Source organism: Salvelinus alpinus, chromosome 5 (genome assembly GCF_045679555.1).
Source record: "Salvelinus alpinus chromosome 5, SLU_Salpinus.1, whole genome shotgun sequence".
NCBI classification, from domain to species: Eukaryota; Metazoa; Chordata; class Actinopteri; order Salmoniformes; family Salmonidae; genus Salvelinus; species Salvelinus alpinus.
The window spans coordinates 61,626,248-61,640,375 of NC_092090.1; the positions used below are offsets into that span (position 1 = coordinate 61,626,248).

The 14,128-nt window shown below is 43.5% G+C and overlaps 2 protein-coding genes across 3 annotated transcripts in view; one reads left to right on the forward strand and one right to left on the reverse strand.

Annotated features, from left to right (window-relative positions):
- The window catches only part of oxct1a (3-oxoacid CoA transferase 1a), a 138,113-nt gene extending 129,096 nt beyond the window's left edge, over positions 1-9,017 (reverse strand). Inside the window, exons 1-2 of the mRNA XM_071402553.1 lie at positions 8,818-9,017; positions 78-186 (exon numbers count right to left, since the gene is read on the reverse strand). Coding sequence (XP_071258654.1) covers positions 78-186; positions 8,818-8,922 — 214 coding nt within the window. The 5' untranslated portion in view covers positions 8,923-9,017. The remainder of the gene's footprint in view (positions 1-77; positions 187-8,817) is intronic.
- Positions 9,018-9,118: 101 nt separating this feature from the next.
- On the forward strand, positions 9,119-14,097 carry LOC139576437 (RAB7A-interacting MON1-CCZ1 complex subunit 1). Of its 2 annotated transcripts, none has more exons than XM_071402557.1 (6): positions 9,119-9,519; positions 10,737-10,846; positions 11,839-11,985; positions 12,540-12,671; positions 12,796-12,910; positions 13,091-14,097. In XM_071402557.1, exons 1-6 carry the CDS (start codon positions 9,426-9,428, stop codon positions 13,324-13,326), a joined length of 834 nt encoding a protein of 277 aa, XP_071258658.1. In that variant the 5' UTR covers positions 9,119-9,425; the 3' UTR covers positions 13,327-14,097. The 2 variants fall into 2 exon arrangements, with proteins under 2 accessions (XP_071258658.1, XP_071258659.1); XM_071402558.1 differs by having other exon boundaries at positions 9,185-9,519; positions 12,546-12,671.
- The last annotated feature ends 31 nt before the right edge of the window (positions 14,098-14,128 follow it).

The window sequence follows — 14,128 nt, forward strand, 5'->3', positions numbered from 1 at the left end:
AGCTGCATTTGTAATGCATCACAGGAAAAAGCTCTTTCAAACCCCACAGTGAAGTCCTGATGGTCTCTTGATATTACCTCCCACTAGGATAGTGGCTCCACTGGGGATGTCCTTAACAGCGTCTGTGGGGTCTGTGTAGAACTGGGAGTTTCTCTGGCTGGAGGTGGAATAGGAGCAGCCACACATCTGGGAAACACAGAGGAACAGTCCAAGTTTATTATAGAAAACAAAAACTAAATCATAGAAAAAAATATTTTGTAAACTGAAATAAAACAACAAACCTGTTTGAAAAACAAACTATACTGAAACTACTTTAATTACTCTTAAACTAACAAGAAATAATAATACATAGAGGGCAAAAAACCTAATGAGGTTTTCAAGCTACTGTATCTGGTGGTCACATTGAGATTGACTTAAAATTTAAAAAGGTAGACTCAGCGAAATGACGTTGCTATGAGCAGCTATTGGACGCGTTTGAGTGGTAAGGCTAAAGCAACCGGCTGTAAAAAGTCGAGGAGTGAAGACGGGGGAGGTGCATCTGTGACAGCCGGGTCAACAACAAAAAAACGAATGATTGTTTGACAATAGAGCCTCCCACAATGCAGGCGATGGCTCCAGGAGGAAGTTGGTGAAGAGCAACTGCTGACACTTGCAGTTGACTGCAGTCAAAACTTCCTGACCATTGATCACATCAAGTTCATGAAGTTGGCATGTAGGCGCAAGTCTGACCATTTCTATCTGTGTAGTAATAATGGACCTACATTCATATAGTTTCTTGACTGTGTCCAGCTCACTAATAATCACTGAAATGAAAGCTAGAAAGTCAGCGAGCATCAAAAATTCCAAGAACGATGGATTTTGGGGGGAAATTTTGACAGCGAGGAAACCAATTGCACCGGGTGCCGCAATCGGACCTCGTTGAAGAAGACCGAACGCTGCCCCTGGTGCAAAATGAGTTAGACCCCCCTAAACAAGGCTATCAGCCCAATAAAATCATCACTTCACCTTGACCGCAGTGAGATAAAAACCAAGGCCTATAGTAAAGAATGTATTCAACTACAGCACCGGAAAGATAAACAAGAAAGGCAACACACAACAAACAAAGTGGACATGTGGCAAGGAAACAGACAGGCTTGAACTGGTGGGATCTTGGGAACTCTGCAATGAAGCAAATTTCTCCAGCTGAGACGTGGAAAGCAGACGGAAGCCGTTTAACCTCATCAAGCTTTTTATTTCCAGCCATTATCCCACCACTCGCTCATCCATTAACTCCTCTGCTGTAACTAATTACATCCACCGTACCGGACGACTGTAGATGGAAGGCTCACTGGAGGAAATCGGAAGCCTGGTGGATCTGAGACGGTCTCTGACAATACAGAAGTTATTTTTCTTAGCTCTGACATTAGCCTCAAGTCCCTGAAGTACACAATAAAATATTATTCAAATGTCTGCAACCACCCCCTGAATGTAATTCATTTAGTAGTCCGTAATAACCAGCTCAAGTTGACACCCATTATCCCACCTTCCCACCTCTACCATGATCCACTGAACTATCGGGCAGGAGTAAAGTGGACATCTCTCTTTCTCCCCTGACCCATCTGTCTATCGCCTCCTTTGAATTCCATGCTGTCACAGTTACCAGCCCTTTCAAGCTTAACATCCTTATCATTTATCGCCCTCCAGGTTCCCTTGGAGAGTTCATCAATGAGCTTGACGCCCTGATAAGTTCCTTTCCTGAGGATGGCTCACCTCTCACAGTTCTGGGTGACTTTAACCTCCCCACGTCTACCTTTGACTCATTCCTCTCTGCCTCCTTCTTTCCACTCCTCTCCTCTTTTGACCTCACCCTCTCACCTTCCCCCCCTACTCACAAGGCAGGCAATACGCTTGACCTCATCTTTACTAGATGCTGTTCTTCCACTAATCTCATTGCAACTCCCCTCCAAGTCTCCGACCACTACCTTGTATCCTTTTCCCTCTCGCTCTCATCCAACACTTCCCACACTGCCCCTACTCGGATGGTATCGCGCCGTCCCAACCTTCGCTCTCTCTCCCCCGCTACTCTCTCCTCTTCCATCCTATCATCTCTTCCCTCTGCTCAAACCTTCTCCAACCTATCTCCTGATTCTGCCTCCTCAACCCTCCTCTCCTCCCTTTCTGCATCCTTTGACTCTCTATGTCCCCTATCCTCCAGGCCGGCTCGGTCCTCCCCTCCTGCTCCGTGGCTCGACGACTCATTGCGAGCTCACAGAACAGGGCTCCGGGCAGCCGAGCGGAAATGGAGGAAAACTCGCCTCCCTGCGGACCTGGCATCCTTTCACTCCCTCCTCTCTACATTCTCCTCTTCTGTCTCTGCTGCTAAAGCCAATTTCTACCACTCTAAATTCCAAGCATCTGCCTCTAACCCTAGGAAGCTCTTTGCCACCTTCTCCTCCCTCCTGAATCCTCCTCCCCCTCCTCCCCCCTCCTCCCTCTCTGCTGATGACTTCGTCAACCATTTTGAAAAGAAGGTCGACGACATCCGATCCTCGTTTGCTAAGTCAAACGACACCGCTGGTTCTGCTCACACTGCCCTACCCTGTGCTTTGACCTCTTTCTCCCCTCTCTCTCCAGATGAAATCTCGCGTCTTGTGACGGCCGGCCGCCCAACAACCTGCCCGCTTGACCCTATCCCCTCCTCTCTTCTCCAGACCATTTCCGGAGACCTTCTCCCTTACCTCACCTCGCTCATCAACTCATCCTTGACCGCTGGCTACGTCCCTTCCGTCTTCAAGAGAGCGAGAGTTGCACCCCTTCTGAAAAAACCTACACTCGATCCCTCCGATGTCAACAACTACAGACCAGTATCCCTTCTTTCTTTTCTCTCCAAAACTCTTGAACGTGCCGTCCTTGGCCAGCTCTCCTGCTATCTCTCTCAGAATGACCTTCTTGATCCAAATCAGTCAGGTTTCAAGACTAGTCATTCAACTGAGACTGCTCTTCTCTGTGTCACGGAGGCGCTCCGCACTGCTAAAGCTAACTCTCTCTCCTCTGCTCTCATCCTTCTAGACCTATCGGCTGCCTTTGATACTGTGAACCATCAGATCCTCCTCTCCACCCTCTCCGAGCTGGGCATCTCCGGCGCGGCCCACGCTTGGATTGCGTCCTACCTGACAGGTCGCTCCTACCAGGTGGCGTGGCGAGAATCTGTCTCCGCACCACGTGCTCTCACCACTGGTGTCCCCCAGGGCTCTGTTCTAGGCCCTCTCCTATTCTCGCTATACACCAAGTCACTTGGCTCTGTCATATCCTCACATGGTCTCTCCTATCATTGCTATGCAGACGACACACAATTAATCTTCTCCTTTCCCCCCTCTGATAACCAGGTGGTGAATCGCATCTCTGCATGTCTGGCAGACATATCAGTGTGGATGACGGATCACCACCTCAAGCTGAACCTCGGCAAGACGGAGCTGCTCTTCCTCCCGGGGAAGGACTGCCCGTTCCATGATCTCGCCATCACGGTTGACAACTCCATTGTGTCCTCCTCCCAGAGTGCTAAGAACCTTGGCGTGATCCTGGACAACACCCTGTCGTTCTCAACTAACATCAAGGCGGTGACCCGTTCCTGTAGGTTCATGCTCTACAACATTCGCAGAGTACGACCCTGCCTCACGCAGGAAGCGGCGCAGGTCCTAATCCAGGCACTTGTCATCTCCCGTCTGGATTACTGCAACTCGCTGTTGGCTGGGCTCCCTGCCTGTGCCATTAAACCCCTACAACTCATCCAGAACGCCGCAGCCCGTCTGGTGTTCAACTTTCCCAAGTTCTCTCACGTCACCCCGCTCCTCCGCTCTCTCCACTGGCTTCCAGTTGAAGCTCGCATCCGCTACAAGACCATGGTGCTTGCCTACGGAGCTGTGAGGGGAACGGCACCTCCGTACCTTCAGGCTCTGATCAGGCCCTACACCCAAACAAGGGCACTGCGTTCATCCACCTCTGGCCTGCTCGCCTCCCTACCTCTGAGGAAGTACAGTTCCCGCTCAGCCCAGTCAAAACTGTTCGCTGCTCTGGCACCCCAATGGTGGAACAAACTCCCTCACAACGCCAGGTCAGCGGAGTCAATCACCACCTTCCGGAGACACCTGAAACCCCACCTCTTTAAGGAATACCTAGGATAGGATAAAGTAATCCTTCTAACCCCCCCCCCCTTAAAAGAGTTAGATGCACTATTGTAAAGTGGTTGTTCCACTGGATATCATAAGGTGAATGCACCAATTTGTAAGTCGCTCTGGATAAGAGCGTCTGCTAAATGACTTAAATGTAAATGTAAATGAGTATGATGGATTTCTGTCATTTGACATACATGGCTCAACTTTGCCCTCAGCTCATGTAAAAATGAATTAGATATTATGGCCAATCAAGTGGAAGGAATATGATCCCAGAAGGGAAAAAAACTTCCCAAAATAGGTAAACCTTGGGACCAGCATCTTGTGTTAAAAGACCCAGTGAAGTCAAAAACGTGACAGTTCTGTGTTTTATAGGTCCACACTATAGAAGATGGAATAATACTGTGAAATTGTATACACCAGGCGGTAAATGAGTTGATAGACCAACAAGAAATAGTTCCAAACCTCCCTGTCAATAACAGCTAGATAGGGGAGGGAAAAACTCAATCAGACCACTCCCAGTCGTAACAAAACTACTGCTTGAGAAATGTCCATTTTTTTTAAATTTTGAACATTTAAAATTGAAAACAATCACATTAAGGTACTTGATTGTTACCGAGAAAATATTTGTTATCGTGATTTAAAAAAAAATGGCATTGGGCCTTTAAAGGGTATATACCCAGGCTGACCTAGATGGAACCTTTCAGGAAGATAAACGACCATTAGCTTTATTTACTGTTATAACCTACAACACCTTATCTTAGGGTCAGTCTACACACACTGTATTGTGGCACAAATAACACACAGCAGCAACTGCATTACATGTGACTAAAGGAGGTCAAAACACAAACAATACAACATGTTATAGGATTACTGAGAGGCTAACTTCTATTGGTAATGGAATGCACAATAAAATGCATAGAACATTAAATGGCATTGTGTCAATGACTGTAATTCCCTAATCATTGTAGTGTGTAGCAAAGTACCTAAACTCCTCCACAGAGTAGCAGACTAGAGTTTTTGCAATGAACCTCCCGACTCCTTCCGAGTCGCTATGCAGTCGATACTTCAAAAATATACATTCTTAAACCTTTACCGTGTTCGTATGTTTGTCCTCGGTTGTGGTGTGCCTTTCTTTGTTTGCTGAAATCCATACTTTTTAATAAAACTTTAATTAAATACAACCACCGACTGTTCCCTCGTATCGTCTGACAGCGACTCGATGTAGTTGGAGGTACACTCCGCCCACTCATGTCTCCACACAACTCCGTTGATGTGAAGTGCATAGTTTTACTTGGCTATGTAATGTGCTGTACACACTCAAATTCACTTATTCTATAAACAGAAATTCAAACATTGACAAGATTAACAATACCCTTATTGGAGAACTGTAGGCATTGCTTTATTTTCTATTCTACTACCGGTAGACTACACCTCAGTGTACAGAAACTGTTCTGCACTACAGTTGTACGTGCCTCTAATTTTGGCTGTCCTTTTAGTGCACATGGCTTGCAAAGAGTCCGGGGGCACTGGGTTGCAACGCAATGGAAACATTCTTGGGCTTCTGAGTTATACTACATTGGTAGAGGTGAATTCTTCACACAGTCTAGCTGGGGGAGTGTCTTCAATAGGAACTAGCTACTGTACACAATGAACACAGTGGCACTGGCAAAACAAACAATTGGTCACATTAAATTGGAATCCTAAGTCCTTTCTCAACCAAGGTCATGTGAGTGTGTAAGGGTGACAGACTCGTTATAGTAGCTATAACAGTAGCCAGCCAACATAGGTTAAATAGCTAACATGCTGGGAAACATGTATGTGTCCAGTCTCAGGTGGTGAGTTTGAATTTAGAAAATGCTATGTTATAAAAAAAAATACAGTACCATTCAAGGGTTTTTCTTTCTTTATACTATTTTCTATAGTGAAGACATCAAAACTATGACAAAACATATGGAATCATGTAGTAACCCAAAAAGTGTTAAACAAATCAAAATATATTTTATATTTGAGATTCTTCAAAGAATCTCAGTTGAAACCAGGCTTCATCTGTGAAGACCACACTTCTTTAGCATGCCAGTGGCAATCGAAAGTGAGCATTTACCCACTGAAGTCGGTTACGATGTCGAACTGCAGTCAGGTCAAGACCCTGGTGAGGACGATGAGCACGCAGATGAGCTTCCCTGAGATGGTTTCTGACGGTTGGTGCAGAAGTTCTTTGGTTGTGCAAACCCAGTTTCATCAGCTGTCCGGGTGGCTGGTCTCAAACGATCCCGCCGGTGAAGAAGCCAGATGTGGAGGTCCTGGGCTGGGGTGGTTACACATGGTCTTTGGTTGTGAGGCCGGTTGGATGTATTGCCAAATTCTCAACAAAAAAAGATGTTGATAGAGAAATTAGCATGGAGTGCTGCATCAGATGACCTGGCCTCCACAAATCACCCGACCTCAACCCAATTGAGATGGTTTGGACCGCAGAGTGACGGAAAAGCAGCCAACAACGCACAGCATATGTGGGAACTCCTTCAAGACTGTTGGAAAAGCATTCCAGGTGACGCTGGTTGAGAGAATGCCAAGAGTGTGCAAAGCTGTCATCAAGGCAAAGGGTGGCTACTTCGAAGAATCTAAAATACTACATGATTCCATATGTGTTATTTCATAGTTTTGATGTCTCATCTTTGGCCACATTCACGTGTCAAATTATTAGTTGACAATAGAACAACAGGCACAACGATTTCCACTAGTTACCACAATCACAGAGTAAAAAATTGGCTATATCGTAAAAATGTTGCTTTCATGGTTAGGTTAGGCGTAAGGTTAGCAGTGTGGTCAAGGTTAGGTTCAAAATCACATTTTAAGATAAGCAACTGTAGAAATAAGCAGGGTTTATGACTTTGTGCCTGTGGTTACTAGTGACGACCAGGCACAACTCCGATATAAAGTGTTTTTCCTCAAAGTTGCCGGAATGTCACGTGTCCTACTTATATCAGTACACTTGTAACAACCAAATCATTACGAAACTTCTATTCAATCAAATAAGCCACATTAGACAAATAAGCCATTACATTTTTTGTTAACCAAATTCGACACTCATTGACCATTCAAAAACTCCTCGCTTGGTGAGCGGGGAAAAAAAGAAAAGAAATAAGACAGATTTTTGGCCCAATTGTCCCTCTCGCTTCGCCACTTCCTTTCGGGAGAAGATTTGAAATAGACAAGATGGTGGCATACACATTATTGGATTACTTCATGGAGCAAATAATAGATTTATTTTTTATAACAGAGCATTTTCTAAATTCAAACGCATCACCTGCAACTGGACACGGAAACGCGTTCTCTGGAGTGATAATCACGCTTCACCATCTGGCAGTCCGACACACAAATCTGGATTTGGCGAATGCCAGGAGAACGCTACCTTCCCCAATGCATAGTGCCAACTGTAAAGTTTGGTGGATGAGGAATAACGGTCTGGGGCTGTTTTTCATGGTTTGGGCTAGTCCCCTTAGTTCCAGGGAAATCTTAATGCTACAACATACAATGTCATTCTAGACGATTCTGTGCTTCCAACTTTGTGGCAACAGTTTGGGGAAGGCCCTTTCCTGTTTCAGCATAACAATACCCCTGTGCACAAAGCGAGGTCAATACAGAAACGGTTTGTCTAGATTGGCGCGCAAGAACTTGACTCGCCTGCACATGGGCCCTGGCCTCAACCTCATTGAACACCTTTGGGATGAATTGGAACGTCACTACAAGCCAGGCCGGATCTCCCAACATCAGTGTACGACCTCACTAATGCTCTTGTGGCTGAATGGAAACAAGTCCTCGCAGCAATATTTCAACATCTAGTGGAAGGCCTTCCCAGAAGAGTGGAGGCTGTTATAGAAGCAAAAGGGTGACCAACTCCATATGAATGCCCATGATTTTGGTGTTATTTCTTCTTATTTTTTCACACACCAAGCAAGGAGTTTTTGTATGGAGGTCAATGAGTGTCGAATTTGGTTAACAAAAATCAGGTTGTTACAAGTGTACTGATATAAGTAGGACACGTGACATCCTGGCAACTTTGAGGAAAAACACTTTATATCGGAGTTGTGCCTGGTCGTCCCTAGTTACCACAGGCACAAAGTCATAACCCCCGCTTATTTCTACAGTTGCTCTTCTTAAAATGGAATAAGATGTTCTATGAACATGTGTCCACATACTTTTGGTCATGTAGTGTACATGTTTGGCCGAATCGAGAACAAAGAAAGTATTGCCAATACCAGCTAAGAAGAAAAATAAGGAGACGTTTTGCATAGGCAAACCTGTAACATCCAGATATGGGTAAAAACATATTTGGTTACATCACATTGTCTGGTGTACAATCTGTAGCCAGGAAATACCTATGATGAATAGCATGGAATGGAAGCACCAAACATCACGTGCATTTATTAAAGTTATCATCATTACTGGTAGCTTAACATTAGCTACTTCATCCAATATTTTATGGGGCAAGCCTATACTGTAAATGAAAATAATGAATTTGGATTTCAATTTAGGGGTTAAAATTGAAGGTGCCCTATGTGTCCCAAGCAGGCAAAGTCTCCCAATCGCTGTAGCTAGTTAGCTAGCTATATAGCGGTCTATTCGTATTTAGTCTAACGTTATTTCATTGACGCATTTTGATACTGACCTTGAACATGGAATGGGTGATGGAGTTCAAATTGGGTCTGCAGGTGGCAGATAGATTTTTCAATAATAAATTCTCCGCTCTTGACAATACTTTGAGGGCCGCCATGTTTTTGGAGCTAACCACCAGTCTTCAAAATGATGAGCAACGTGGGCTACCGGGCGTTTGTGTTGTGTGTGTGTGTGATCCCAGCTGGTTAAATGACACTGAAACTAGAAGGGTGTACGGGGCGGGGCTAGCGGAGGAGAGACAGAGGCTCGGCGAAGCTCATTATAATTTAACTGTTTCGCTGCTAGCCACTCATGGGTCCGAGTGCGCGGGCTTTTGTTCTAGCCTAGCCCATATGCTATCAACCGATTTAAAAATAACTATTCATTTTGTTATACATGTTCTTTGCTGGACCAAGCCTTCACTGTGGGTTCCCTAAACCAGCATTGACTGCACTATATAAATGCAATCGCCAAGAACATAATTATATGAAATTGACAGAGTGGACAAATCCATGGATATATTTGGAGCAAACATGTTGTGGATCAAAGTGCCGCAGAAAATCAAATGAAGACATTTCATCACGTGAATAATCATAGCGTCACGTGACAGTGTGTTTAGTCATGGCGGACGACTGCAGACGACAGGGGTTTGAGCTGGAGAGAAGGATTTTTGAGTTGGACAATAAGTGCGCCAGTCTCAGATCTGAGAAACAAGGTATGTGTACTCAAAGTTACCGTGATAATTTGTCAAGAAAGGTAATGTCGCGTTGATTCACCTCGTGTTCAGTTGAAAGCTATTTTCCGCTAGCTAGCTAAGCTACATTAGCTAGTGCTACCTAATTAATACCATATACACTTGACCAATGTCGTAGCTAGCTACTATACTAATCGAACGTAGCAGGCGTAAAAAGGCCGCGTTACTTCGTGGTCACCTTGGTATTGCAACAACCCTAAACCATAGTTATGACACAAAACATACGTTTGCTAGATAACTAGCTAGCTAGGTGGGTTTGCTGGGCTACGTAGCTAACGTGATTTAGCTAGTTAAGTTAGCTTTAGCGAGCAAGCTTGGTAGCTAATTCTGTGCTAGGTAACGTTAGTTAGGTAACGTTAGCGTATAGCCAGCTAACTAACAGCGTTAACTTCACGTGTCGACAAAGATGCTGTCGAGCTATGGTCCATTTATAATTTACTTTATGACACATTCAATGCATATACTAGTATTGTAGCTAGATTTCACAATGCCCTTTGTAACGTTAGTTTAAATAACAACTTCAACACAACCCATCGACTTGCCACAACCAAACAGCGATGTTCTTCTGTCCAGATCCGCTGAATCAGGAGAGAAACCGTTAGCTAACGTTAACTAGTTGGCTGCAGAAACTGCACACCAACCCGGGCCCTACCCAACGTTAGTGGTTCAAGCTGTTTTCTAACTAGTCTATTCTTAAATACTGCTATGTTCCATGGATTAGCTAGCCTAGCAAGGTTCACGTATTCCACGTTGTGTAGCTTGGGTTCATGGACAATTATCCAATTTAATTTACTACCATCTCTCTGACTGCGTGTTACAAGTGATTTCGACATTAGGCACTGCATACACTACTGATTCTGGTAAAATAAAATAGGTGTCGCTAAACGAATGTTTATTATGTGATACAAGTAATACTTAGTCTCTAGTCTACACTCTAGTCTGTCATAGCCTATGTCCACCATTGTACATTGTTTTTTTACAGACTAACTCAAGGGGGAAGTTCCTTACATTATATGCCATCATGCCACTCTCTGTGAAACGACTTTGTAAAGTCATAGTCGTCATAAACACTGATCATATCTAACACTTTAATTGATACATTGAACTCTGTAAACATAAGATGCCCTGTTTACATATAGGCCTGTAATATGTCCTTAACATACTTTATTTTCTCCTAGATGATGACTATTTACAGAATGCTTCTGCGATACTAGACAAGTTGAAAAGCTTTTACAGACAAGGGGGAGAGAGTAGCAGTCTGCCTAAACTGCTTCAGGATTACACTCAGGTATTGCAGTTCATTAAATATAATTGTTCTAGATAGATTCTGGACAAAATGTTTTAGGCTAGGTGTAGATTCAAATGTTATCATTCAATTCCCTACATATCTGATTAAAGGAAATTGTTACCATTCTGTTTTGGTGAGATATATGGCATTCTCAGGCTGGATCACGACACTAGCAAATTCCCCCAAATGTCTCTTTGTGTCTGCACAGAATGTTCCACCTGTTGTTCGAAATAGGATGATAGTACTCAATTGTATTAAGTTGTCATCCAATGACATGAGCTTAAATTAGCCTGAAGGTGTGAGAGCGCATGCACACTTCTCTGTCCTTGATGCTGGAAGTTTCAACTGACCAGTGTCCTCTGACTGACTATGTATCCTTCCTCACTTCCTAGAAGCAACTCAATCACTGATCTGTTAGTGAATGCAATGTTTTCATCCTTTCACCTGTCAGACCATAGATCAGTGACTACTTTCAAAGATGAAAGGACAGAATGATGGACTTCAAAAAAGTAGTGGAGCTAGGCCACAAATATGGAAATCAGAAGAGTTCAAAAGATTTGATTGTTAATTTCAAAGTGCAGTGATAAACCGTGACTTGACACATTTGCTACTGACAACATTGACATAACTTCCAACCCACAGTCTGTCTGAGTTATCCACATCATCCCCACCTACCATAGCAAAGTTGTAGACATAGGTTGGTGAAAAGAGCCAGGTGGAGAGACAGAGATTTTCTTGCATCCTTTGCCTTATTGATGGAAGAATTGGCCAACAGCTTGTGGACAAATTAGGCTCTACAAAAAGTCTGCAATTCACCTGCGTTAGAGTTGAAGGTGGTATGTGATACATGTCAAATGTTAACCAAAAATCTGTAAATGAATATGGTGATTAAGCACACCAGACCTCAATGGATAAATTGCACAACTATAATTGTCAAATCGTATTTGTGTTGAAGTGAAGAATGAGACTAGTGTGTATTGTTCTGTGTGTAGGTGATCCTGGACATCACGTTCTATGAGGAGAACAAGCTGGTGGACCAGGAGTTCCCAGAGGACTGCTCGCCCTTTAAGATCCAACAGCTGCTGCAGGACCTCACAGAGCCAGAGGTGTTGGCAGGGAGGCTGGCACCGGCCCAAGAGGTGTGTGCAAGAGATTCAGCCCATCATGAAGGGCAATGCAAGTGCCACGGTCCTCATATGCACAGAGTATTTTGTTCACTACAAGAAAATAGTAACTTTACACTTGTTAGCAATTTGTTATTCTTCAATAACACAAACTCCAAGGCAAATCAGGGGGAGGAAAATAGGTTTATTCAAAGAGAACAAATCATACAGGGCGGTAGATGGTCATTCTCCCCTGTCCTCAGTGATGCTCTGTCAGTGGTTCTCCAGTTATTCTCTCACCACAGAACAAAGGAACAGCATGTAGTTTTAAGACCCAGCCCTAACCTGTGGTTGACCAATTAGTATTCCTTGCAATAAAACTAGCCAATGGCCAAATAACAAGTATCCTATTTCAGAAGACATATTCCTCCCATGTCTCTGAACCATTGATCAATAATTCCCTATTACAGAAAAAACACTTTACATTGATCATTAGTTATATTCTTGTACTCTGTCTCTGCGTTGTGTATCTATCTTCCAAATATTATTACACACACACTATTGTTAACTGACAGCTCTCCCTGTTCCAGGTGCAGTCAGTCTTGGGGCTAGAGGTGTTGGAGTGCCTCTACTGGAGACGTGGAGCACTGCTCTACATGTACTGCCACACCCTCCACCAACGCAAGCAGTGGATCAAGAAGAACAAGGCCACTTTCCTCAAGGTAAGGGCACCTCCACTCATTTGGCCAACTTCTAACTTGATATAGCAAGCATGACTTGAATTTCAGTGCTCCTACCACTAGCAGAGTGCCTGTTTATTCTGTTTGTTGTTATGTCTTTTTTCAGTGTCTTCAGGAGGGTGTACGCTACCTGATGAGGATGCTGCAGGTGAGGAACTCTGTGAAGCTCAACGACGGGGTGGTGTTTCATGACTCTGCTACTGCCAACTTCCTGGCTGAAGGTAAGCATCATTGGATTGTTATGGCTTGTTTTTAATATTGTGCCAATGTTACACATTTGTTTAGTTGACATTATCAAGACAACCTTTTTCTTCACTTCATCTATATTACATGCTTGTTTTGTTGACTATTCTTTTATCAAGGGATGAGAACACGTCTGATTTATTTTGTTTTTCCAACAGGCATCTTTTCAGACACCCACCTGTTGACGATGATGTACATCGGGGAGATGTGTTTCTGGGCAGTGAAGTACGAGGACTGCAGCGTTGATTCCACAGAACGCAAAGAGGACCGACTCCACTTCCGGGACATTGGGACACAGATCCTGCACAAATACGTGCTGGCCTGTGAGGGCCCTCTTCAGGGCCAGGGCTGGAACACTGAGAATGCCAAGGAGATCCTTAGTATCTTACAGTGAAATGGGGAGGGCTCTGTGTACAAGTTGCCCATAGGGACTGATATGGGATCAGATGATCAAACCCCAAATTGTAATGCTAAGCATTAAGAGAGGGGGAATCTGACCTTAGATCAGTTTCTAGGAGCAACTTTTTCCCGTTCTGAAAGGCTCCGGCCGACATAGGTGGTGAAGGTTGGGGCAAGGGTATGGATGGCTGTTAATGAAATTTTATTCTCTCTGTCTCCTGAAAGAAGCACTTATCTTCTAGATTCTGGACTGTTGGACAGGCATGTGTTATGCTCTGAGAATGTGGTAGAATAATAATATTAAAAGATTAAGAAAATAACACATTGTTACAAAAAATAAAACAAAGATCGTTTGAAGATTAATGATAATCCACCTGGTAATGAGACATCGCACAGCAACTGTTTTTATTTATTTGTTTTTAATGTTTTGTTTTTTTAAATTAATTGCATTTATATAAATATATATTAAAAAAGTTAAGGTGGGGAATACACAGAGTTGGAGACTGATGGATTCATGAACATTTTCGAGTATGTACAGTTTTGTTTAAGATATCAGCTTTGTAATATGCAACTTCTTTTTCTCACTTATAAAACATAATTTTTTTGCCCACACTTTGACAAGGAGTAATGTCCCAGTGATGGAAACTTTGATATTTTGATAGTATGCATTTAAATGGAGAATCTCTGTGTTGTTCGTTTTGAAGGAAAATGTTTTTCATTTAATTTTATGTCGTCATTGAAAATAAATACTGTGTTGGTTTCAAAATGAGTTGTAAAACGTATTGCACAGTACTATA

What these genes read in the sequence shown, in the direction of transcription:
- LOC139576437 (XM_071402557.1), top strand. Translation starts at nt 9,426, where the DNA reads ATGGCGGACGACTGCAGACGACAGGGGTTTGAGCTGGAGAGAAGGATT. An exon ending in TGCTTCAGGATTACACTCAG is followed by an intron (nt 10,847 to 11,838) that starts GTATTGCAGTTC and finishes TTCTGTGTGTAG; the next exon opens with GTGATCCTGGACATCACGTT. An exon ending in GGCTGGCACCGGCCCAAGAG is followed by an intron (nt 11,986 to 12,539) that starts GTGTGTGCAAGA and finishes TCCCTGTTCCAG; the next exon opens with GTGCAGTCAGTCTTGGGGCT.